The 24,394-nt window shown below is 34.6% G+C and overlaps 1 protein-coding gene across 17 annotated transcripts in view; it reads left to right on the top strand.

Annotated features, from left to right (window-relative positions):
* The window catches only part of SLC38A9 (solute carrier family 38 member 9), a 109,878-nt gene that overhangs the window by 38,213 nt on the left and 47,271 nt on the right, over positions 1 to 24,394 (top strand). For 16 of the 17 annotated variants that reach the window (XR_003431686.1, XR_003431687.1, XR_003431691.1 and 13 more), the window contains 7 exons: positions 4,286 to 4,418; positions 7,612 to 7,733; positions 7,868 to 7,931; positions 8,553 to 8,646; positions 10,262 to 10,432; positions 20,716 to 20,775; positions 23,393 to 23,587. Coding sequence is in view for 10 of the 17 variants with exons in the window: in XM_027101099.1 (XP_026956900.1) it covers positions 4,286 to 4,418; positions 7,612 to 7,733; positions 7,868 to 7,931; positions 8,553 to 8,646; positions 10,262 to 10,432; positions 20,716 to 20,775; positions 23,393 to 23,587 (839 nt within the window). In the remaining 7 variants the exon portion in view is untranslated. Of the gene's footprint in view, positions 1 to 4,157; positions 4,419 to 7,611; positions 7,734 to 7,867; positions 7,932 to 8,552; positions 8,647 to 10,261; positions 10,433 to 20,715; positions 20,776 to 23,392; positions 23,588 to 24,394 lie in introns of all 17 variants that reach the window. The other variant, XM_027101101.1, reaches the window with a different exon arrangement.

The following is a 24,394-nucleotide window of genomic DNA, read 5'->3' on the forward strand; positions in this document are numbered from 1 at the left end:
TGAGAAAGGGGACCTTGAGGAAGGACTTGAAAGAAGTAAAAAAGCAAGCCATGAAAATATTTAGGGAAGAGGGCTTCAGAGCCTTTGTTTATACCTGAAATTATTAACTAAGGTCCTAAAGTAGGTACATGCTTGCGGTGTGTTGGGAATGGTGAGGAAACTACTGTGGTTAGTGTGGTAAACAATGAAGTCCTAGAGGTGGGGTTGGGGAGAGGTAGCAGAGAGCAGTTTGGTACATGAATCAGGAGTTCAGGCTGAAGATAATAGTTTGAGTGCCATCAGCGTACACATGATATTTAAAATTATGTAACTAGATAAATCCACCAAGAGATTGAGTGTAGACAGAGAAGAGAAAATGTCTGGATTAAACTCTGGGTTACTCTGACATTTAAGGGTTGGGGGTTTGAGAAGGAATCAGCAAAGGAGACAGAGTTCTTCCCTTTAGGATTATGTCTTTGTTGGCATGTGAAGTCCTCCATGTACTAACCCAGGTTTACCTCATCTCTTACTACTTCTCTTCTCACTACTTATAGTTATAAAAAATATATTGTGCTCATTTTCTGGGTTCTTTCTACATGCTTTTCCATTCTTTGAAGCACTGTTTCTTTCCTCCTGTTCTCCATCCCTGATTAACTCCTTTATATCTTTTAGAATTCACCTCAACAATAGCTTCCTCAGTGGTCTGCCAGACGTGGTTTAGTTTCCCCTTCTATGTACTGTACACATACCCAGCATCACACAATCTTCTTACTCCCATTATTGCTCATAAGCACTTTCTCTCTTTTTCTATTTTTCTTTCTGGATTGGAATTGCTTACTTATGTATCTCCTCCAGTAGATTATGATCCTTGAGGTTCTATGTCCTATTCATCATTTAACATTTAGCACAGTGCTGAATACTTGGTTGGCACTTAAACAATATTTAATAAACTAGAGAACCAATAAATTAATTAGCCATAATAGAAAGAGAAGAGCTTATACAGGCTTAGCCTTTGGAGACAGTGAAGTTGGAGTGTAGAGCAGGGTTTTTGTGAAAGAGGGTGTTATTTAGGCATCAGAGGAAGCAAGAAACATGTCGGCAAGCCAGAAGTTACCAATATTTTTTTTGTAGCAATAAATATCTAGGTACAATGGCTTGATTAACTTCTTTTCGGTCTTCTTTATTGAAAAGCTGCCTGGCAGACATAGTGTTCTACCAAGCAGGTAGATACAAGTACAGTGGGTTCATTATTTTGAATGTTTATTTGTATAAGATGTTTTGAATACTTGATTCCCTTTTCATTTTCTAGCAAACTACTCCAATCTGGCAGGTGTTTGAGAGTTGCAGCTTCCATAGAGATGTGAATAAAGCAATAGTTTGTTTCTTTTTTAATTTATTAATTAATTTATTTATTTTTGGCTACGTTGGGTCTTCGTTGCTGTGTGCAGGCTTTCTTTTTAGTTGCGGCAAGCGGGGGCTACTCTTTGTTGCAGTGGGCAGGCCTCTCATTAACATGGTTTCTCTTGTTGTGGAGCACGGGCTCTAGGTGTGTGGACTTCAGTAGTTGTGGCACATGGGCTCAGCAGTTGTGGCTCGAGGGCTCTAGAGCACCAGCTCAGTAGTTGTGGCACATGGGCTTAGTTGCCCTGCCGCATGTGGGATCTTCCCGGACCAGGACTCAAACCCGTGTCCCCTGCATTGGCAGGCAGATTCTTAACCACTGCCCCACCAGGGAAGCCCTAAAGGAATAGTTTTAAATGAAGGGTCTTCATATTGAGTATGAACCTTTTTAAGAGTCATGGAATTGTTATTAAACTTCAGAGAAGCATAACTCGTCAGTAGAAGGGTGGAGACAGATTTAAAAGCCAAAAACTTTTAAGGAATTTAAGGAGTGGAACCTAGAAAAGGTGTTAGGTAGAAATAAGGTTTCTTTGTTTATAAGTGTATTAAATGAAAATAAAGGGTTTTGAGTCACATTTTAAAATATTTTTTTAAATTTTGCCGAACGTTAAAAGCATTTTTTTTCTGTAGCATGACCATAAATATTTTTAAGGTGAGACAAATATAACCTCTACATAAAATATTATGATTTATTTTCAGTGTGGCACAGTTGAGCTACATTTCAAATGGGAAGTAACATTGATAGGGAGCACTCATGTGAAACTGTGTTCAAAAGAAAAAGCCCAAGTTTCAAAAAATGTTTTATTCTGAATATTGTCCTCTGTATAGTTTTAATTTTAAAAGTGTTTTCAGATCCAACTAAAGTTCAATTTAGAAATATAATTTATATTTTTTACTTTCTCAGATGAAGCTTTAAGCATATGTTTCTAATAATTCAGTTAAAATATGCTGGGTTGTATATTTTTTAAAAGAATCTGCATTGAAAAGATTCCAAAATATTTGTTTGAACAGGCACTCAGCATCTTGATGAAAACTGTTGGAAAAGAAAAACTTTCAGAGTCATTCTGCTCTCTGAGTACCCAAGCCAACTAAACTGGTACAGTTAACACTTCTGTAAGAGGCCAGGAGCCAAGAAATGTAGCTCTTCCTGGACTGCTTTTCAACAGGCCTTCAAGCCAACTTAGTGCTTGATATTAATACCATTGAATTTTCAGATAATAAGCTACAAGTAGAACATCTACAACTCTTTCTATCAATATCATACTTGTTAGTCTCTACTAGTAATCCTTGATTAGCTTAAATCTCTGCTTTATGTTGGCATTAAAGCTGTAGCTTTAATTTTGTCGGATATCATACTTATAAAACAAGAAGAGAATGCCCTGTAGAGTGTGACCCCACACTGTCTCCCAGACAAATATTTTTACATTGCTTTTTAGTACTACTGAGTGTCACAGTAGAGATGTAAATTATTTAGAACACATTAATGCTTTGGAAGGCGAGATAGTTATCTCAGCCTACCAAATTTATAAGTAGGGATAGTTTATTTGGCCTCCAACCCTTTCGTTTTCATTGTATCCCCTTGAGATTTATTGATACCAATGAATTCATTTAGCAGTTATATGCTTACTATAGGTAGTATGTCATGTTGATCTCTGTATCCACATACTTGCTCTAGTAAGTGCTCTTAGATATTTGTTGGATTGAACTAGAAAGTACCCACCAAATTTAGATGCTGTGATGGAGAGTAAATAATAAAAGAAAGATTCAAAGATTCTGTATGCTAACTAGAGAGACTAGGCTAAATTTAATTTCTCTAATATCACAGAGTTATTTGGAAAAATAGCATAAACTAAAATTCTAGTCACTTGGTTTTTCAAGTGCTTCCCACAAGATTAGATTAACAGTGTCTCCAAAAATGGTTACCATACTTTAATAACTTTTAAGCTTATTTCAGAACTGTAAATGCAGAAGACTTATGTGGAACCAGTGATAAACCTCCTGGCTTTTTTCCCCTTTCTTATTTGGATCTGTGTATAATCTGAAATAGCAAATTATATACAATTTGGGAGACAGTGTCATTTGTGACTTCAGGGGATCTGAGGAATGCAGTCATTTCATGAGCTTGTGCCAGATCTTTCCATTTTGGGTAGTTTATTAATGGAAAGAAAGCAAATGGAGGGAGTTTCAATAAGGAACTGAATGGGTTAATGACTGAAAATGATGATTGAAAACCATAATCTGCAGTTGATTGGGACATAGTTATGAGGAGAAAGCATACGTATAAATAGTAACATAATGGTATGTTACTGAAATCTAAGAAAAGTAGAATGAGACAAAATATCTCTAGTATCTTGATGTTCTATTTGATAGTATTTTGGATAAGTTTCATAAGGGAGATGGTTGAGATCACTAATCCTTAGTACATGAACCAACAAATAGGAATTGTATTTATCATAAGAAGTAACTTTGGCCCGTAAAGAAGGAGTAGAGACTCTTAACTAGAGGAACATTTTTGTCTGTAATTTCTCTGATTCAGTGCCAGATGCTTTTTGAGAGAACATTCAAAGCCGTGTCTGTCTGAGTTTCATTGTTGAAAACTGCCAGCTGCTATATTTCTTTTTAATAACTGATTGAAAGTCTTTCCGTTATGTCTCCTCTATTGCAAAATTCCTTAAGTTTAAAAAAGTGTGTTTAAAGTAATAGCATTATGAAACAAAAGCTTTATTCTGTGGATTGGATAATACTTCTCTTGTGACATTTTCTTTTCCCACCAAAAGTGAGAAGTGAATGCCTTGCCTTGGTACATCCCATTTCTAATGGAGGACAAGAAGTTATTTTCTTCAATGGCTGACTTCCAGAATTTCTGCCTGAACGTTCTTTGTCAAGTGTATATTCCCTTCTCTAGGCCTTTCTATATAGAGCCCACAAACATCGTCAGTGTGAATGATGTCATTCAGAGGGTTAGTGACCATGCCTCTGCAATGAACAAGAGGATTCATTACTACAGCCGGCTCACTGCTCCTGCAGACAAGGCACTGGTAAGGGGCAAAGCATTGCTAATTGTCTCAGCTTAAGTTGAAATGAACTGAACAACATAAGCCACGGCAGCTCCCAGTAGTTGAACTTTTTGCTGGCCATATTCCAAGGACAGCATCATGGAAAGTCAAAGATATTAATTAATACGTCTTACATCTCAGGCTAGTTCATTCTTATTAGCCTGGCATAGAGAGATTTGAAACAATCTCTCTATGTTGACAACAGCCTAGAGATTTGTTGGATTAAAATTCTGCTAATCCATAATCCTAAAAGCTTTGAGGAGGATAAAGTTGAAGTAGTTTAGGTCATTGATTAATAACATAAATAATAACAAGTTCTGGTTAGTCTATTCAATTTTTAAGTTTGAAGCTACAAGGGAAAAATGTTTATAGAAATTTTCTACAGGAGTGAGAAACTGAAATATATACATACATATATTTTTTTCCTATTTGGTGATGTCCTTTTATAGATCAAAAAGCAGGGTCAAAGAGCAGATACTAAACATTTGAAGCTTTGTGGGCCACCTGCTGTTGCATATTCTTCTCTACTTTTGTTTTATAATCATTTAAACAGCCCCTTACCAAAGGGGCTGTTAAGGTTGAAGGCTAGATTTGGCCCATGGGCTATGGTTTGTTGACTCTTGATCTTACAAAATCTGTGTTATTATCTTAGAATCAAAAATATGTAAGTAATTTCATTTCTTATAAGAATTAACGATATTCAGAAATTTGGAAGTTGAAAGAAAAATGAAGCATTCTGAGAAAAAAATAATGATTTTTTTATAGGTAGTAATAAAAAGGGAGAAGGGAATTCAACACTCTAAATGTTTACTGAGGGGCAAGGACTGGGCTAGTCACTTGAACACAGATATCTCATTTTAAGCCTTGTGAATTATTAAGATCTCCTTCTGTGTCATCATAGTAGGGACTTCCAAAATATTCTGGGTGGGATAATTTTTTTCCCCAATTTTTTCACTTTTTCTTCCCCTAGGTCTTTACATCAATAGTTGTGATAAAGTCTTAGTTCCATGTCAGAATTATCTAAGCCTTCTGGGGAGTAGAAGTAATCCAATATCTCTGGGTCTAGTTCAGACCTCCTAGAGACTGTACTTATGGAAGCAAACTTCAGAGATACCAACTGGGCCAGTCTAGGTCTGAGTGTATGTTGTTTGCCTGGAAATTAAGTCAGCATTGTACACCAAGTTGAATCCCTTTTGTTAACTGACAGTGAGATGAGTCTAGTTAATCACAGTATATAAACAGTGATCTAAAATTAATAATATGACCATTTTTAATGATTGTGTGTATACATCCATGCTCATTTTCTGAGAATCCCAAAGTTATTTTTCCTAAAAGACCTTTTAGGGAAGAGTAATATGAAACCACAGGTGTCAGGTCTTTACACAGTTACACCTTTTTATTTCTGAAAATTTCCCCACTTAGTTAATATTTTTACTCTAAATTGGGGAAGGGTAGTAAATTATTTGGCTGCTGACATCTCCTAGATGCTTGCTAATAAAAGTGTGACCTGCACAGGCCAGCAATATCAGCATCACTGAGAGCTTGTTAAAAGGGCAGAATCTCAGTCCTTGCTCCAGATCTACTGAATCAAAATCTGTATTTTAACAAATTCTCTGTGTGAATCACAAGAACATTCAAGTTTGAAAAGCACTGTCCTAGACCACTGATGAGAGTGTGGGATCCAATCTTCCAATTTTTCTGTCTCTCCTAATAATTTCTTATCCTGTAGCTTCTAATCCTATCCCTGATAACTTTTGATTTTCACTTTTTCTGAACTTGCTCTGCTAGATATCATGGTTTATCTGCTGCCTGATACAGACATGGTCCTGCCCCTTTTTTCTTTTTACTCCATAGTAGAAGACAGCAGAACTCAGACCCAAGAGGACTGAGGGTAAAGAGAAGGCAGCAGACCTATTTCCATATATGCTTTTGTATCTATAGGAAATAGTTGTTTCCAAAGCCACACCAGGCATGGCATTCAAGACATTCTTTGCCCGCAAGACACCACCAATCATATGCATAAAGAGAGAAGGATTTGATATTTTTTCTTTTTGCACCAGTTCGTATCCTGTCTACCTGCTGAGTCCTAATGCCCCACTTTCTTGAGGTGTTTCCCAACTATTCTAGTCCCCATTGTTGTTGTTATCATTATTATTGTCATTCCTGTGTTCGAGTTGAACACTTAATTTTTATTCTTATAGCGTTTTCTAATTGTTTCACATGTGTTCCAACTGGTATTTAAACTTCTTGAAGTTAGGGGTTGTATATTATTTTTACTTGAATGCTAAACCTAGCACAGAGTTGTAGATTTACATAGTAAGTACTGATATAAAAGATTGTTGATTTATACCAGTCAGCTCCTACGTCTTTAATATTATGTGTAAGGACTACATATTCTCAAAGGACAATTCTCAGGGAGATGGTCAGAATTCCATCAGGAAACCATATTTTTTTCCCCTCCAAAATAGGGAGGTAGAATTAGAAAGAAATGTGTCAGGGTAAGGTGGGAGCTATGTGTATAAAAATGTATATCTATTCAATTGTTCTTTCTGTGTACGTCTTCAACCTCTCTATTGGCTCCTTCCCTTTTGCTTACATCTTCTGTCTTTAAGAACCCTTGCTTTGCCTTTTCCTTAAGCCACTTTAGCTCACCTTTTTCTTCTGGTACCAAAGCATTTAGAAGAATAGTCCATATTTATTATTCCTTTCTTTCCCTTCTATTGACTCCTCAATTCTTTATAGTTTGAGTTCCCTACCTGCCTCTTTGCTAAAACCACCTTCATATAGGAGTTTGGTGACCACTTCATTCTTAAAATTTCCCTCACTTCAGACCCAAGTCTCCTCCATCTAGAATTACTTAATCTAGGTCTTTGCTGGCTCTTCTTCCTCCTGTCTCATGAAAATGAAGAGAAGAATATTTTGACAATTGCATACTCTAGGAATTCATTCTCATTTGAGATGAACAGTTTATTGTTTATAGTATTTAAACTCTTGCTCCTTTAGATCTTCTACTCTATTTGAAAAATAATTTTTATATTAATCAGATATACACACTATTTAATTGTTCATGATATTTGGAAATGTGTCTAGAGTCAGGTACTCTGTTGTATAGAAAATATCCTCTGTTGCACATTTACTGGTTCTAACATTTCTGTACTTTTTTTTTTTTAACCAGGTTGCCCCAGATCATGTAGTTCCAGCTCCAGAAGAGTGCTATGTGTATAGTCCATTAGGTTCTGCTTATAAACTTCAAAGTTGCACTGAAGGATATGGTAAAAACACCAGTTTAGTAACCATGTGAGTAAAACTACTTTTTGGAGCATAACAAACTTTTTGTAAACAAAAGTTATTGATTATTTTAATTTTTTGTCTTAATTAAAATGTTTGAAGAGTCAAACGTCATATTTTTACTGCTGTTACTCTGCTTTCAGTTTTATGATTTGGAATACCATGATGGGAACATCTATACTAAGTATTCCTTGGGGCATAAAACAGGTAATATAATTTTCAGCACACTTTTTACCAGAATTTTTTTCTCTTTGTATTTTAAGTTTTACAATAGAGGTTTTAATAAATCTACATAAAATTTATTAAAGAAAATAGATGATTATATTTATTAATTTTAATTTTATTTATTTATTTTTTGGCTGAGTTGGGCCTTCGTTGCTGCACGCAGGCTTTCTTTACTTGCGGCGAGTGGAGGCTACTCTTCGCTGCGGTGCGCGGGCTTCTCATTTGCGGTGGCTTCTCTTGTGGAGCACGGGCTCTAGGCGCGCAGACTTCAGTAGTGGCAGCACGCGGGCTTCAGTAGTTGTGGCACGTGAGCTCAGTAGTTGTGGCTTATGGGCTCTACAGTGCGGGCTCAGTAGCTGTGGTGCATGGGTTTAGTTGCTCTGCAGCATGTGGGATCTTCCTGGACCAGGGATGGAACCCGTGTCCCCTGCATTGGCAGGCAGATTTTTAACCACTGCACCACCAAGGAGGTCCCTAGATGATTATATTTAATTTTACATTAGTTGTCTGGTTTTTAATCATAATTGTTTAGGGTAACAATATGGTTATATATGAATTTATTCTAAAATGATGATATATGTTGTTCTGTATTTTTATAAACAGGCTGGGTTTACTACTGGAATGTGTGTCATCATGCTGATGGGCCTTTTAACACTTTATTGCTGCTACAGAGTGGTGAAATCACGAACTATCATATGTAAGAACTTGCCACTGTAAAAACAGATGAGTGATATGGGTATTAAGAATTTATGCTGAGGTAGATCACTAATGTGTACATTTCACAAATGTGTTAACTATTTTCTGCCTAAAGATTTATTTCTCTAATTCATAGCATTTGACTGAACTGATATGTTAATGAATTTAGTGGCTGCCTTTGAAATTCTGAGAGTCTTGTTCTTTGCAGAGTGCATTTACTTTGGTGCTAATTTCCTCATAAGAATCATTTAAAAAGTTGTATTTTAAAAATAAGGTCTTTGCTAGAACTAAATTGAGAATTCTATGATTCTTATCAGTTTATGGTGACTTGTTTTGACCTATCCCTACCAAAAGATCTAAATGTTGGAATCTCCTAAAAGTAGAAATTGTTAAGTATGAAAATGTGAGCAATGTGTCCTTTGTAATGAATTCTCAAAGTTGTACCAATGCGTTACCTCCAGTCATTTCTATAATTTAGATCCGGGAAATACCTTTTTTAGGTTGTTTTAGTTTAGGACCTAAATAGACATACATTATTTCATTGAATCTTAGCAAGTGCGAATCAACAGACCAGGCTTTGCCTCCAGTTTTATTCTGTTTCTACTAAGCAGTGGTATATTTTCTCTTAATTGTATTATTTAGTCATATCCCTTTCCCATTTATCCACAAGTCCCTTGGTGCTCTTATAGATATGCTAAATTCTTTATATGAGGTAGCAGTTAGCCCTTTACCTGCTATTTTTTGTTAATTTCTTTCCTATTCAATATTTGAATGGCTTTTGTATCGTATTAGTTTGTTTATATCTGCCTATCTTTTCCACTGTAATTTCTATTTCTTCAGTTGATAGAAAAGGATAACCTTTCAGGTGCTATTTTTACATTGTCATCTAAATTTTCTGTTATTTAATTTTTAAATTAACTCAATTGTCTCAAATTTTTTTTAATTGAAGTATAGTTGATGTACAATTTTATATAAGTTACAGGTGTACAGTATAGTGATTCACAATTTTTAAAATTTACATTCCATTTAGTTATTATAAAATATTGGCCATATTCGTCATATTACACAATATATCCTATTAGCTTACTTTATAGATAATATATAGTTTGTACCTCTTATTCCTCTACTACTCTATTGCCCTTCCCCACTTCCCTCATTATCTGAAATTTAAATTGGCATGTGGTGTGAAGTATGACTCAAGAAATGTTATTATTAAGTATGCCAAATATTGGATAATGTCTTCTGTCCCTTATTGATGATTTTTTTCTAGCCTTGGTTTATCACTTGGTTTTATTAATTATAAAATTTTATGATACTATAATCTTTTCAGATTACCTGTACTATTTCATTCACCTACATTTCTTTTTATGTATTTGTTCTATAATTTTTTGTTTTGTTTTTTTAATTGAAGTATAGTTGATTTACAATGTTATGTTAATTTCTGCTGTATATAATGTTTTAATTACTATTATTTCATAATATGGTCTAATGCCTGGTGGTGGAATACCCATAGTCTTTTGCTAAATGTTTTGATTTAATTTGGAGAACACAAATTATGAATATGGAATATATGATTAACATCTAATTTTATTCTTTCCCTTTTATATTTTATCTAGCATCAGTGGATACCACTACCTGGGAATATCCAGATGTCTGCAGATATTATTTTGGCTCCTTTGGGCAGTGGTCAAGTCTCCTTTGCTCCTTGGTGTCTCTTATTGGAGCAATGATAGTGTATTGGGTGCTTATGTCTAATTTTCTTTTTAATACTGGAAAGTTTATTTTTAGTAAGTATCCATATCCATATTTAACAGAGTTACTTTCAGATACAATAACTACTATAATGTTTTCATTTCAACCTTAAATTCTGGCCTTGAGATTAATAAAGTAAAAAGTAATATTTGTAATTCTAGAAGATATACTTGATTCAGTTTGTTTTCTATGGTTATGATCTCAAATACAATGTGTATGTTAATTTCCAAAAATTAATTTTTGAATAAATAATATTCCTTCAAATTCTCTAATTAACATAAAATATTTCTAAGTTCTAACAGATGTTTTAAGCATTGCTCAATTGTTACCACAAAATTTTAGTGTAACAGAAAAACTTATGAAGTTCCTTGGTGTTTGTTGCTAAAGAATTCAATGTGTAGAGTCTTGAAGAAACAAGTTTCAGTCATGTATTTTCAAAATATTAGAATCTAAAATTAGGAAACAATAGAATAGTGGAATTTATATGGGAAATATATTATTAAATAAGCCCTATATATTTAAAATCTAGATTTACATGAAAACCAAATTTCAAAATAAGTTCTAACATAACTAACTACAACAGCTAGTTTTCCTAAGAACTTTTGAGAGGCAGGTGAGTGAGGGAGATAAATTCTATTTTTATTTTAAACCATAAAATTAGCATTTTAATTAAGTTTTTTTATTAACAATCATTTTTATTGTATGAGAAATTATGAAATGTTTCAAACTACCAAGGAAATGCAGAGGGTAATAGAAATACCATTGTACCCACTAAATGAGTTTTCATGTCTTAACATTTTGCCATATTTACATTAGTTCTCTATTCTTACAGACCTATAAATGTAGCCCCAGGTGTACTCCTTCTCAATTTCATTTTCCTTCTTCCCTAATTTTGGTACAAAATAATGGTACCTACATGTTTTTGTTATCTTACTATATAAATATATAAGCAACATACCATATTATTTTGCATGTTTTTAATCTGTATAAATGCTACTGCAACTTGCTTTTTTCTGTAATCATCTTCAATAATACATTGTTCTAGTTCAATTTAACTGCTTTATTCCATAATATGAATGTACTGTGACTTCTTTATCCATTCTCTTGCTATTTAATTTGTTTTCAGTTATGTACTTTCCTGTTACAAACAAGATTTTGTTAAACATCATTGTTTGTCTCCTTGTGTATATGTGGGAGAGTTTCTTCAAACTATGTACCTATAAGACAAATTGCTGGAACTTAGAATATTCACATTTTCAACTTCACTAGAAATTACGGGATTGTTCTTTATCATTCTTATACCAGTTATATTCCTGCCAACAGTTTAGGAAACTTCCCCTTGTTCCACATCCTCATCCACACTTGATATTATCAGACTTAAATTTTGCCAGTTGGGATATGGTTTAATTTGCATTTCTCCTCATAAGGAATGATCCTAGACATCTTCTCTTAATTGGACATTATATAGCTTGTTATATCCTTTGCCCATTTTTCTTTTGGATTGTTGGTCTTTTTCTTATTTATTTATAGGAACTCTTTGTAAAGTTTTGATACTAATATTTATTCATTAATGTATGCAAATATCTTCCAGTTAGTGACTTATCTTCACTTGGTCTGTGGTGGCTCTCCGGTTCAGAAGTTTTTCTTTTACTTTCAAATTACTCAGTCTTTTTCATTATGGCCCACAACTCTTCCACATACATTTTAGAATCAACTTGTCAAATTCCACAAAAAATTCCAATCAGAATTTGATTGAAATTGTATTGAATTTATCAGTGTACCTTAATGTATCAACCACTACCATAATTGATGTCATTAGGGTACTGACTTTAGAATTTGATTGGCATTGCATTGGATATATAAATGTGGAGAGAATAATATCATTAGGATACTGAGTCTTACTGTCCATGATCATGGCATGGAATAGTTCTCCATTTATTTAGGTCTTTTTAAATATCTTTTAAATTTTTATTGATAAAGGTCTTACATATCTTATTTTTAGACTTATTTTATTCTCAGGACCCTAAAATTTTTTTTCTTTAGTAAAGCAGTTTTAGTTTAATATTCAAATACACATACTTTTTATTATAGAAAATTTCAAACATGTACAAATTAAATGGAACAACATAAAGAACCTTCATGTTCCCCTCACCTGTTTTCTTTCCTTCGTAAAACAAAATTATTTGTTTGTTTGTTTGTTTATTTATGCCTGCATTGGGTCTTTTTTTTTAACACTTTTATTGGAGTATGATTGCTTTACAATGGTGTGTTAGTTCCTGCTGTATAAAAAAGTGAATCAGCTATACATATACATATATCCCCATATCTCCTCCCTCTTGCATCTCCCTCCCACCCTCTCTATCCCACCCCTCTAGGTGGTCACAAAGCACTGAGCTGATCTCCCTGAGCTATGTGTCTGCTTCCCACTGTCTATTTTACATTTCGTAGTATATGTAAGTCCATGCCAGTCTCTCACTTCGTCCCAGCTTACCCTTCCCCCTCCCTATGTCCTCAAGTCCACTCTCTACACCTGCGTCTTTATTCCTGTCCTGCCCCTAGGTTCTACATAACTTTTTTTTTCTTTTTAGATTCCATGTATATGTGTTAGCATACGGTATTTGTTTTTCTCTTTCTGAATTACTTCACTCATATAACAGACTCTAGATCCATCCACCTCACTACAAAATACTCAATTTCGTTTCTTTTTATGGCTGAGTAATACTCCATTGAATATATGTGCCACATCTTTTTTTTTTTTTCACATCTTCTTTATCCATTCATCTGTCGATGGACACTTAGGTTGCTTCCATATCTTGGCCATTGTAAATAGACCTGCAGTGAACATTGTGGTACATGACTCTTTTTGAATTATGGTTTTCTCAGGGTATATACCCAGTAGTGGGATTCTGGGTTGTATGGTAGTTCTATTTTTAGTTTTTTAAGGAACCTCCATACTGTTCTCCATAGTGGCTGTATCAATTTACATTCCCACCAACAGTGCAAGAAGGTTCCCCTTTCTCCACCCCCTCTCCAGCATTTATTGTTTGTAGATTTTTTGATGATGGCCATTCTGACTGGTGTGAGGTAATATCTCACTGTAGTTTTGATTTGTAGGTCTCTAATGATTAGTGATATTGAGCATGCTTTCATGTGTTTGTTGACAATCTGCATATCTTCTTTGGAGAAATGTCTATTTAGGTCTTCTGCCCATTTTTGGATTGGGTTGTTTGTTTTTTTGATATTGAGCTGCATGAGCTGCTTGTAAATTTTGGAGATTAATCCTTTGTCACTTGCTTCATTTGCAAATATTTTCTCCCATTCTGAGGGTTGTCTCTTCATCTTGTTTATGGTTTCCTTTGCTGTGCAAAAGCTTTGAAGTTTCATTAGGTCCAATTTGTTTATTTTTGTTTTCATTTCCATTTCTCTAGGAGGTGAGTCAAAAGGATCTTGCTGTGATATATGTCAAAGAGTGTTCTGCCTATGTTTTCTTCTAAGAGTGTTATAGTGTCTGGCCTTACATTTAGGTCTTTAATTCATTTTGAGTTTATTTTTATGTATAGTGTTAGGGAGTGTTCTAATTTCATTCTTTTACATGTAGCTGTCCAGTTTTCCCAGCACCACTTATTGAAGAGGCTGTCTTTTCTCCATTGTATACTGTTGCCTCCTTTATGAAAGATAAGGTGACCATATGTGCGTGGGTTTATCTCTGGGCTTTCTGTCCTGTTCCATTGATCTGTATTTCTGTTTTTCTGCCAGTACCATACTATCTTCATTACTGTAGCTTTGTAGTATAGTCTGAAGTCAGGGAGCCTGATTCCTCCAGCTCCATTTTTCGTTCTTAAGATTGCTTTGGCTATTCGGGATCTTTTGTGTTTCCATACAAATTGTGAAATTTTTTGTTCTAGTTCTGTGAAAAATGCCAGTGGTAGTTTGATAGGGATTGCATTGAATCTGTAGATTGATTTAGGTAGTATAGTCATTTTCCCAGTGTTGATTCTTCCAATCCAAGAACATGGTATATCTCTCCATCTGTTTGTATGATCTTTAATTTCTTTCATCAGTGTCTTTTAGTTTTCTGCATACAGGTCTTTTGTCTCCTTAGGTAGGTTTATTCCTAGGTATTTTATTCTTTTTGTTGCAGTGGTAAATGGGAGTGTTTCCTTAATTTCTCTTTCAGATTTCTCATCATTAGTGTATAGGAATGCAAGAGATTTCTGTGCATTAATTTTGTATCCTGCAACTTTACCAAATTCATTGATTAGCTCTAGTAGTTTTCTGGTGGCATCTTTAGGATTCTCTATGTATAGTATCATGTCATCTGCAAACAGTGACAGTTTTACTTCTTCTTTTCCAATTTGTATTCCTTTTATTTCTTTTTCTTCTCTGATTATCATGGCTAGGACATCCAAAACTATGTTGAATAATAGTGGCGAGAGTGGACATCCTTGTCTTGTTCCTGATGTTAGAGGAAATGCCTTCAGTTTTTCACCATTGAGAATGATGTTTGCTGTGGGTTTGTCATATATGGCCTTTATTTATGTTGAGGTAGGTTCCCTCTGTGCCCACTTTCTGGAGAGTTTTTATCATAAATGGGTGTTGAATTTTGTCAAAAGCTTTTTATGCATGTATTGAGATGATCATGTGGCTTTTATTCTTCAATTTGTTAATATGATGTATCCCATTGATTAATTTGCATATTAATGCAAGAATCTTTGCATCCCTGGGATAAATCCCACTTGATCATGGTGTATGATCCTTTTAATGTGTTGTTGGATTCTGTTTGCTAGCATTTTGTTGAGGATTTTTGCATCTATATTCATCAGTGATATTGGTCTGTAATTTTCTTTTTTTGTAGTATCTCTGTCTGGTTTGGGTATCAGAGTGATGGTGGCCTCGTAGAATGAGTTTGGGAGTGTTCCTTCCTCTGCAATTTTTTGGAAGAGTTTGAGAAGGATGGGTGTTAGCTCTTCTCTAAATGTTTGATAGAATTCATCTGTGAAGCCATATGGTCCTGGAGTTTTGTTTGTTGCAAGATTTTTAATCACAGTTCCAATTTCATTACTTGTGCTTGGTCTGTTCATATTTCTATTTCTTCCTGGTTCAGTCTTGGAAGGTTATACTTTTCTAAGAATTTGTCCATTTCTTCCAGGTTGTCCATTTTATTGGCATAGAGTTGTTTGTAGTAGTCTTTTATGATGCTTTGTATTTCTGTGGTGTACATTGTAACTTCTCCATTTTCATTTCTAATTTTATTGATTTGAGTCCTCTCCCTCTTTTTCTTGATGAGTCTGACTAAAGGTTTATCAATTTTGTTTATCTTCTCAAAAAACCAGCTTTTAGTTTCATTTATCTTTGCTATTGTTTTCTTTGTTTCTATTTCATTTATTTCTGCTCTGATCTTTATGATTTCTTCTTCTGATTTTGGATTTTGTTTGTTCTTCTTTCTCTGGTTCTTTTAGGTGTAAGGTTAGATTGTTTGAGATTTTTGTTGTTTCTTGAGGTAGGATTGTAGTGCTATAAACTTCCCTCTCAGAACTGCTCTTGCTGTATCCCATAGGTTTTGGGGCCATCGTGTTTTCATTGTCTCTAGGTATTTTTTGATTTTCTCTTTGGTTTCTTTAGTGATCTCTTGGTTTTTTAGTAACATATTGTTTAGCCTCCATGTGTTTGTGTTTTTTCTTTTTAATTTATTTAATTTATTTATTTTTGGCAGCATTGGGTTTTCATAGCTGTGTGCAGGCTTTCTCTAGTTGCGGAGAGCAGGGACTACTCTTCATTGCGGTGCACAGGCTTCCTATTGCGGTGGCTTCTCTTGTCACATAGCACGTGCTCTAGAGCGCAGACTCAGTAGTTGTGGCACAGAGGCTCAGTAGTTGTGGCTCATGGGCTCTAGAGCGCAGGCTCAGTAGTTGTGGCTCATGGCATGTGGGATCTTCCCAGACCAGGGCTCGAACCTGTGTCTCCGGCATTGCCAGACAGATTGTTAACCACTGCACCACCAGGGACGTCCTGTTTGTGTTTTTTACGTTTTTTTTAAAAACGTAATTTATTATGTTAATTTATTTCTAATCTCACAACGTTGTGGTTGGAAAAGATGCTTGATGTGATTTCAATTTTCTTAAATTTACTGCAGCTTGATCTGTGACCCAAGATGTGATCTGTTCTGGAGAGTGTTCCATGTGCACTTGAGAACAAAGTGTAATCTGCTGTTTTCGGATGGAATGTACTATAAATGTCAATTAAATCTATGTGGCCTACTTTGTCATTTAAAGCTTGTGTTTCCTTATTAATTTTCTGTCTGGATGATCTGTCCATTGGTGTAAGTGAGTTGTTAAAGTCCCCCACTATGATTGTGTTGCTGTCAATTTCATCTTTTATAGCTGTTAGCATTTGCCTTATGTATTGAGGTCCTCCTCTGTTGGTTGCATATATATTTATAATTGTTATGTCTTCTTCTTGGATTGATCCCTTGATCATTATGTAGTATCCTTCCTTGTCTCTTGTAACATTCTTTATTTTTTTTATTTTTATTTTTTTGCGGTACATGGGCCTCACACTGTTGTGGCCTCTCCCATTGCGGAGCACATGCTCCAGATGCGCAAGCTCAGTGGCCATAGCTCACGGGCCTAGCTGCTTCACGGCATGTGGGATATTCCCGGACTGGGGCACGAACCTGTGTCCCCTGCATCAGCAGGCGGACTCTCAACCACTGTGCCACCAGGGAAGCCCAACATTCTTTATTTTAAAGTCTATTTTATCTAGTATGAGTATTGCTACTCCAGCTTTGTTTTGATTTCCATTTGCATGGAATATCTTTTTGCATCCCCTCACTTTCAGTCTGTATGTGTCCCTAGGTCTGAAGTGGGTCTCTTGTAGATACCATATATATGGGTCTTGTTTTTGTATCCATTCAGCAAGCCTGTGTTTTCGGTTGGAGCATTTAATCCATTCACATTTAAAGTAATTATCAAATATGTATGTTCCTATTACCATTTTCTCAATTGTTTTGGGTTTGTTTTTGTAAGTCCCTGTCTTGTCTTGTGTTTCCCAGTTAGAGAAGTTCCTTTAGCATTTGTTGGAGAGTTGATTTTGTGGTGCTGAATTATCTCAGCTTCTCCTTGTCTGTAAAGCTTTTGATTTCTCTGTCAATCTGAATGAGATCCTTGCTGGGTAGAGTAATCTTGGTTGTAGGTTCTTCCCTTTCATCACTTTAAATACAACGTGCCACGCCATTCTAGCTGGTAGAGTTTCTACTGAGAAATCAGCTGTTAACATTATGGGAGTTCCCCTGTATGTTATTTGTCATTTTTCCCTAGTTGCTTTTAATAATTTTTCTTTGTCTTTAATTTTTGTCAATTTGATTACTATGTGTCTTGGCGTGTTTCTCCTTGTGGTTATCCTGTCTGGGACTCTCTGCACTTCCTGGACTTGGGGGCTGTTTCCTTTCCATGTTAAGGAAGTTTTCGACTGTAATCTCTTCAAATATTTTCTCGGGTCCTTTCTCTCTTTCTTCTTCTGGGACCCCTATAATGTGAATGTTGTTGCATTTAATGTTGTCCCAGAGGTTTCTTAGGCTGTCTTCATTTCTTTTCATTCTTTTTTCTTTATTCTCTTCCGTGGCAGTGAACACCATTCTCTCTTCCAGGTCACTTGCCATTCTTCTGCCTCAGTTATTCTGCTATTGATTCCTTCTAGTATATTTTTCATTTCAGTTATTGTATTGTTCATCTCTGTTTGTTCTTTAATTCTTCTAGGTGTTTGTTCTTCACTTTTTCTAGGTCTTTGTTAAACATTTCTTGCATTTTCTCGATCTTTGCCTCCATTCTTTTTCCAAGCTCCTGGATCATCTTCACTATCATTATTCTGAGTTCTTTTTCTGGAAGGTTGCTTATCTCCACTTCATTTAGTTGTTTTTCTGAGGGTTTTTCTTGTTCCTTCATCTGTTACATAGTCCTCTGCCTTTTCGTTTGTCTATCTTTCTGTGAATGTGGTTTTCCTTCCACAGGCTGCAGAATTGTAGTTTTTCTTGCTTCTCACGATATAGTTTTTAATTATAAATAATTCAGGTTATTTGTTGCTGTTATAATAAAAGAACCTAATTAAATTTTTAATATTTATCTTGAATCTAGTAAATGTGTTGAACTCTTATTGCTTATAATTTTGTAGATTGACTTTCGATTTTCTATTTAGGTAGTTCTGTCATCCATGAATAGTGAAAAGTACTTCCTCTCTAGTTATTATTTTTTGAATGATTCATATCTGTATGCATACATTTATATTTAATATGTACATATATACACACAGGCACATGCACACACATGTATATATGTTTACATATATATACATCTAGATATATTTATCTTTTTTTAAACTGTAAAGTTGTATGGATGCAGTGCTGGTAGACATCCTTATATTGTTCCTGAGGAAATCTTTCTAATGTTTCACCATTATATATTGCATTAGTTGTAGGATCAAAGGGTTGTACCCTTTAGTAATTCAGAGATGTTCTAGCCTATTGTTTTCTTAAGCATTTTTATTAATGTGTGCTGGATTTTATTAAATACTTAATCTACATCTCTTGAAATGATTGTAAAGCTTTTCTCCTTTAAATTGTTAATATGGATAATTAAGTGAATACATTTTATAATACTTAAATCATACTTATATTCTGGGACAAACTTAAATTAGTTTGTAAGTCATGATGTTTATTTTAAATTTTCTTACTGGATTCAGTTTACTTTTGGGAGGAGTGGGAGTAATATTTTATTTAGAACTTTTGTGTCTCTTCATAAGAGATAGTGGCCTAGAGTTTTTCTTTCTCATACTGTCCTCATTGAGCCTTGATGTATTAGGGCTGCGTGTAACAAATTACCATGAACTGTTTGGCGTAAAACAAGAGAAATTTGTTCTCTCCCACAGTCCTGGAAAATAGAAGTCCAAAATCAAAGTATCTGTAGGGCTCTCTGCTCCCTCTGAAGCCTTTAGGGAAGAAGCCTTTCTTGCCTCTTTCTAGTTTCTGGTGATCGACTGCTGGCAGTCTTTGGTATTCCTTGAGTTATAGGTGTATCACTCCAGTTTCGGCTTCTGCTTTCACATGGCCATCTCCCCTCAGTGTCTCTCTGTCCAAAATTTCCTGTTCTTATTAAAGACACCAGTCACTAAATTTAGGGCCTATCCTAATCCAGTATAACCTAATGTTAACTTGATTATCTCTACATAGAGTCTGTTTCCAAATATGGTCACATTCTGAGTTTCCCGATGGACATGGATTTGGGGAGAATACAGTTCAACCCAGTATATTTGGTATCAAGGTTTTACTAGCGTTATGTAAGTCTTTGGCACCAGGAATTCCTTAAAGATTCATAACTTCCTATCTTAAATCACTAATAAGCCCTGGAGATAACTGTAAAAACCTAGAGCACTAGACTACTTCTTTCATTCTATCTTGAGAGGCATACAATGGAGATGAATAATTCACATATTTAACTTACTTTACAATGGAGATGAATAATTCACATATTTAACTTACTTTTATATAACTTACAATATAATTCACATATTTAATGTACAATGGAATGAATAATTCACATATTTAACTTACTCCAGCATTTTTTATCATCCTATTTTTAAGTTTTACATTACTTTTATTAATGCTTACTAAGGTTATAAAAGATTAACATCAAACAGAATAAAGTAAATTCCCTCAGGCAAGTAAAAACATATTCTTTACCCATTCTCTCATTCACTCTAGAATGACATGAATGCTCAGGTATCTGCATTAGCTTTTTGTTTTGCTACTTCTTTTAGTATTACTTAATGGTGCTTGTGAGCAATAATTACTATATAGCCTTCAGTTTATAATAGCACGTCCTATACTTTGTAAAAACTTTAAGTGTTTTTCCAGATAAACTCAGCTGTTATGAGTACTGGCTTTACCCCTTTTGCAGACTTCAGAACTTTATTATATAAGATGTAACTACACTTATATAAATTAGTGTCCGTATAGGTAAAAAAATTGTGCACACTGTCTTTATTCCAGGGCTTTTAACTAAATTCAGCCTTGTGAGTAGTTTTTTAAAAAAATCTTCAATCATGTAAAACACAGTGGGACTGTGACACCAGTGACATTGTTCCTGTAAGTAGAGAAAGCTGAAGAAGGTAAAGCTATGTTAACAGTGAAGTAGCCTTTGTTCAGTGTACTAGGTAATATTACCACACAGTAGATCTTAAAAGATTTTTATAAGTAAAAGACTTTAGAGGGTGACTGATTTAGCATCTTTCATTCAGTATTAAACTATATTTTCCCCTTAATTTTTAGACTTTATTCATCACATTAATGACACAGATGCAATACTGAGCACCAACGATAGCAACCTTGGTAAGTAGTTTGGAATTGAAAGTTTGGCTTGTTTCTTTATTCATCACCTCGCTTCAAAAATGCTTTAAGATAGAACCTATAACTTTATTTTAGGTAAATGACCAGCATAAAATCATTATGTTAAGTAAGCCACTATTAAGTTGTTGGCAGTCAGTATGTTTAAAAAAAAAAAAATACTCCACAAAATTTTGTGTTAATGTGAGCTAAACAATATTTAGTTCATATTATTCAATCCACAGTTATAGCTCACATCTATAGTATCCATATTTGCCTATGATCAATACACATTTTGAAGAACCTATATCACTGCTAATTGTTTTGGAAGTCTAGAACCATAGTTCTCAGTTTGTTAACTTAGTTTTAGATATTTATTGTTAGTAATATTTAAGATATACAAATCTGTGGCCTAAATTTCCTAATAATGAACCAAGGTTAGTAAATACAGAAAAATAAATTAAAGATTTGTCAAAAAAAACCCTTAATTTCTTAGAAAAGTTTCTTTTAATTAATTTATTAAAAATAAACGTTTGTGGCCTATGGGTTTATCCAATATGGCAGTCATAGGAAGAGTGAATAGAAAAGATAACATAACCTGGTTAACAGTGTAACTAACATCACCTAAAGCTTTTATGTGTTTAAGTTTATACTGAATTCATAGCATTTTGATGGAGGTACACATTGATCACTAAGAGGACAATTCATTCAATGCATATTTATTAAGCCTATTACCTGTGAGGAACTGTTCTAGGCTCTGGGATATAATGGACAGACAAGAGTTTCTCCTCTCATAAAGCGTACATTCCCATGTTTTCTATTCAGTGTCTTATTTTACCCCTTGATTAAACTGATTAACCTGTCATTTATTAACACTAGAAAATGAAGTATCAGCTTTTATTTCTGTGAACACACACATATACACTTTTCAATAATTATACTAAAGTATTTTAGTATAATTTAAACATATATCTCTTGCACCCTGTTCCTTACCTCAGAATTTTCAAAAGACCAAGTAACATACTTGTCTTAAAAGAGAAATTCATTTTACTATAGCTATTCTGATATCCATTGATAAAACTAGTTTATTAATATCTAATAGGATTTCTTCACTAGAGTTCATTGTTGAGTTCATAAATATCACAATTACAGTGATAATTTGGAGAGCACCATCAGCAAAGTCAGTTTAGTTTGCATAGTGATATGTTGATAGTAGCACTTCTTGATTCTTTGGTTTATTTTGAACAGTGTATTAAATAAAGTATGAAACAATCCGTCTCAGTTAATATTTAAAATTACAGCTCACATTTATTGGATACTTACTGTGTGCAGGCATTGTTCTAAATATTTTACAGCAACTCCATAAGGTCGATCTTTTCTCTCATTTTCTATGCAGAAACCAAGGTACAGAGAAGTTAGTGACTTGCCCAAGGTTACATAACTATTAAGTGACAGAGTCGAGATTCTTTATTCAGTCAATATACTTCCATAGCCTGTGCTCTTTACCACTGTAATTATTAGCACAGTTATTAGCACAAAAATTAAAGTTAATTTACTTCTCTCCAGAGCATAGAAGAAAAATGTGCATGTTAAAGTACTAAGAAAAAAGGTGAAAGAAAATTGTTTAGTTTTGTGGTATGCGAAATAACGGATAGAGAATAAAATTGTCAGCATTTTTCACTAGCATTAAACATTCTTTACAAAGAGCTGATTATTAGAAAAAGTACTATTACGAAACTAGAAACAGTGAGAATGATTTGTATTCTCTCTGCTAACAGAAGATCAGTGTTAGGAAAAATACGTTTTACTCGGTTCCCAGTTCTCTGGATATCATCTGGGCTCTTAAGCTGCTACAAGTTGTGATAAACGTCCAGGACAGTTACTGTGGATTGCTGGAATTCAAGATTCTTAAGCTATAAGCAATAATTAGATTTTGGCAATACCATGGCAGATGTTTTGATGGTGTCCACTTTTTATTCCAAACCCAGAGATTTTGTTTATTGTTAGAAGAAACCTGTTCTTTGGCCTTTGTGTGGGTTATTAGCACGGTGAACAATTACCTGTATGATATTTCTTATATTATTATACAAATAGGATCAAATATCATCCAACCCAGTATTTTCTCTCTAGCAATGGGACCAAAGGATATTTGGTACGATAATTTTATAATTTCAAGTAGAAATTAAGGCTATACCTCAAAATTTTCTAACATTCTCCTACCTTTAATTATTTATAGGTAAAAGGTTTCTAATATAAGTATATATAAAATAGATAACAAGGACCTACTGTATAGCTCAGGGAACTGTATTCAGTATCTTCTAATAACCTATTATGGAAAAGAATCTGAAAAAGAATATATAAATATATAAATAACTGAATCGCATTGTTGTATACCTGAAACTAACACAACACTGTAAATCAACTATATTTCAATAAAAATAAATAATAAAAATAAATAAAAAGGGTTCCTAATATATCTAAATATAACCCTCTATTTTTTTCCAGAAAGAAGAAACTTAGCATTCATGGTAAAAATTGAGGTTGGCAGAACAAGTGTCAGTCTTGGGGGTAGTAATTTTCTGTTCTTTGTTGCCTTCTCTAATCTGTTGCTTCCCTATTGTAGTGATTTGTCCAAGCGCCAGGAGTGATGACCATCCTGACAATGGCTCTATGATTTTCTACACCAATGACTCGGGACTCCAGCAGTTTGAAAAGTGGTGGAATAAGTCCAAGACAGTGCCCTTTTACCTCATGGGGCTCCTCCTGCCACTGCTTAATTTCAAATCTCCTTCATTTTTTTCAAAATTTAATATCCTAGGTAAGCCAAGGCACTGTGTTATAGAGCCTCTGTGTAGTAGAATACATGCTGGATTCTGTGGAAATATGGTCTGACTGGGGAAATATCAATACTTACCTTCCAGGCCTGTTCATCTATGTTTAATTTGTTCATGCATATGTTACCCTGCTTTTTGGTTTTCTTTATGGAGGTTGGAAGAGAGAAAAATATAGATGGGCTCTTCCCTGTCAGTCCAGTGGTTAAGACTTCACCTTCCAGTGCAGGGGGAGCAGGTTCAATCCCTAGTGGGGGAGCTAAGATCCCACATGCCTCGCAGCCAAAAAAACCAAAACATAAAACAGAAGCAGTATTGTAACAAATTCAATAAAGACTTTAAAAATGGTCCATATCAAAAAACATCTTTAAAAAAAAAAGAAAAATATAGATGACCATTTCAAGTCCAAGTCCCTTTTTAAGATGAGTTGCTGGGTGCATTAAAAAAAAAAAAAAAGGACTTACCTGGTGGCACAGTGTGGATAAGACTCCACGCTCCCAGTGCAGGGGGCCTGGGTTTGATCCCTGGTCAGGGAACTAGGTCCCACATGCATGCTGCAACTGAGAGTTTGCATGCCAAAACTAAGTAACCCTCAAGCTGCAGCTAAGGAGCCCAACTCCCACAGCTAAGACCCGGTTCAACCAAATTAAAAAAAAGAGAAAAAAGGATGAGTTGCTGTGGTTTCCATTCTATCCTTACTGAACAACTATTCCTCATTTCCTCTAAGAGAACAGCTAGAGGAAGTAGAGTAAGATTTCAGCAGGAGAGATCCAAAGTGGATAATTTAGGAATTC

This window comes from Aethalodelphis obliquidens, unplaced genomic scaffold (genome assembly GCF_003676395.1).
Source record: "Aethalodelphis obliquidens isolate GAN/ISIS:26980383/991018 unplaced genomic scaffold, ASM367639v1 scaffold4, whole genome shotgun sequence".
NCBI classification, from domain to species: Eukaryota; Metazoa; Chordata; class Mammalia; order Artiodactyla; family Delphinidae; genus Aethalodelphis; species Aethalodelphis obliquidens.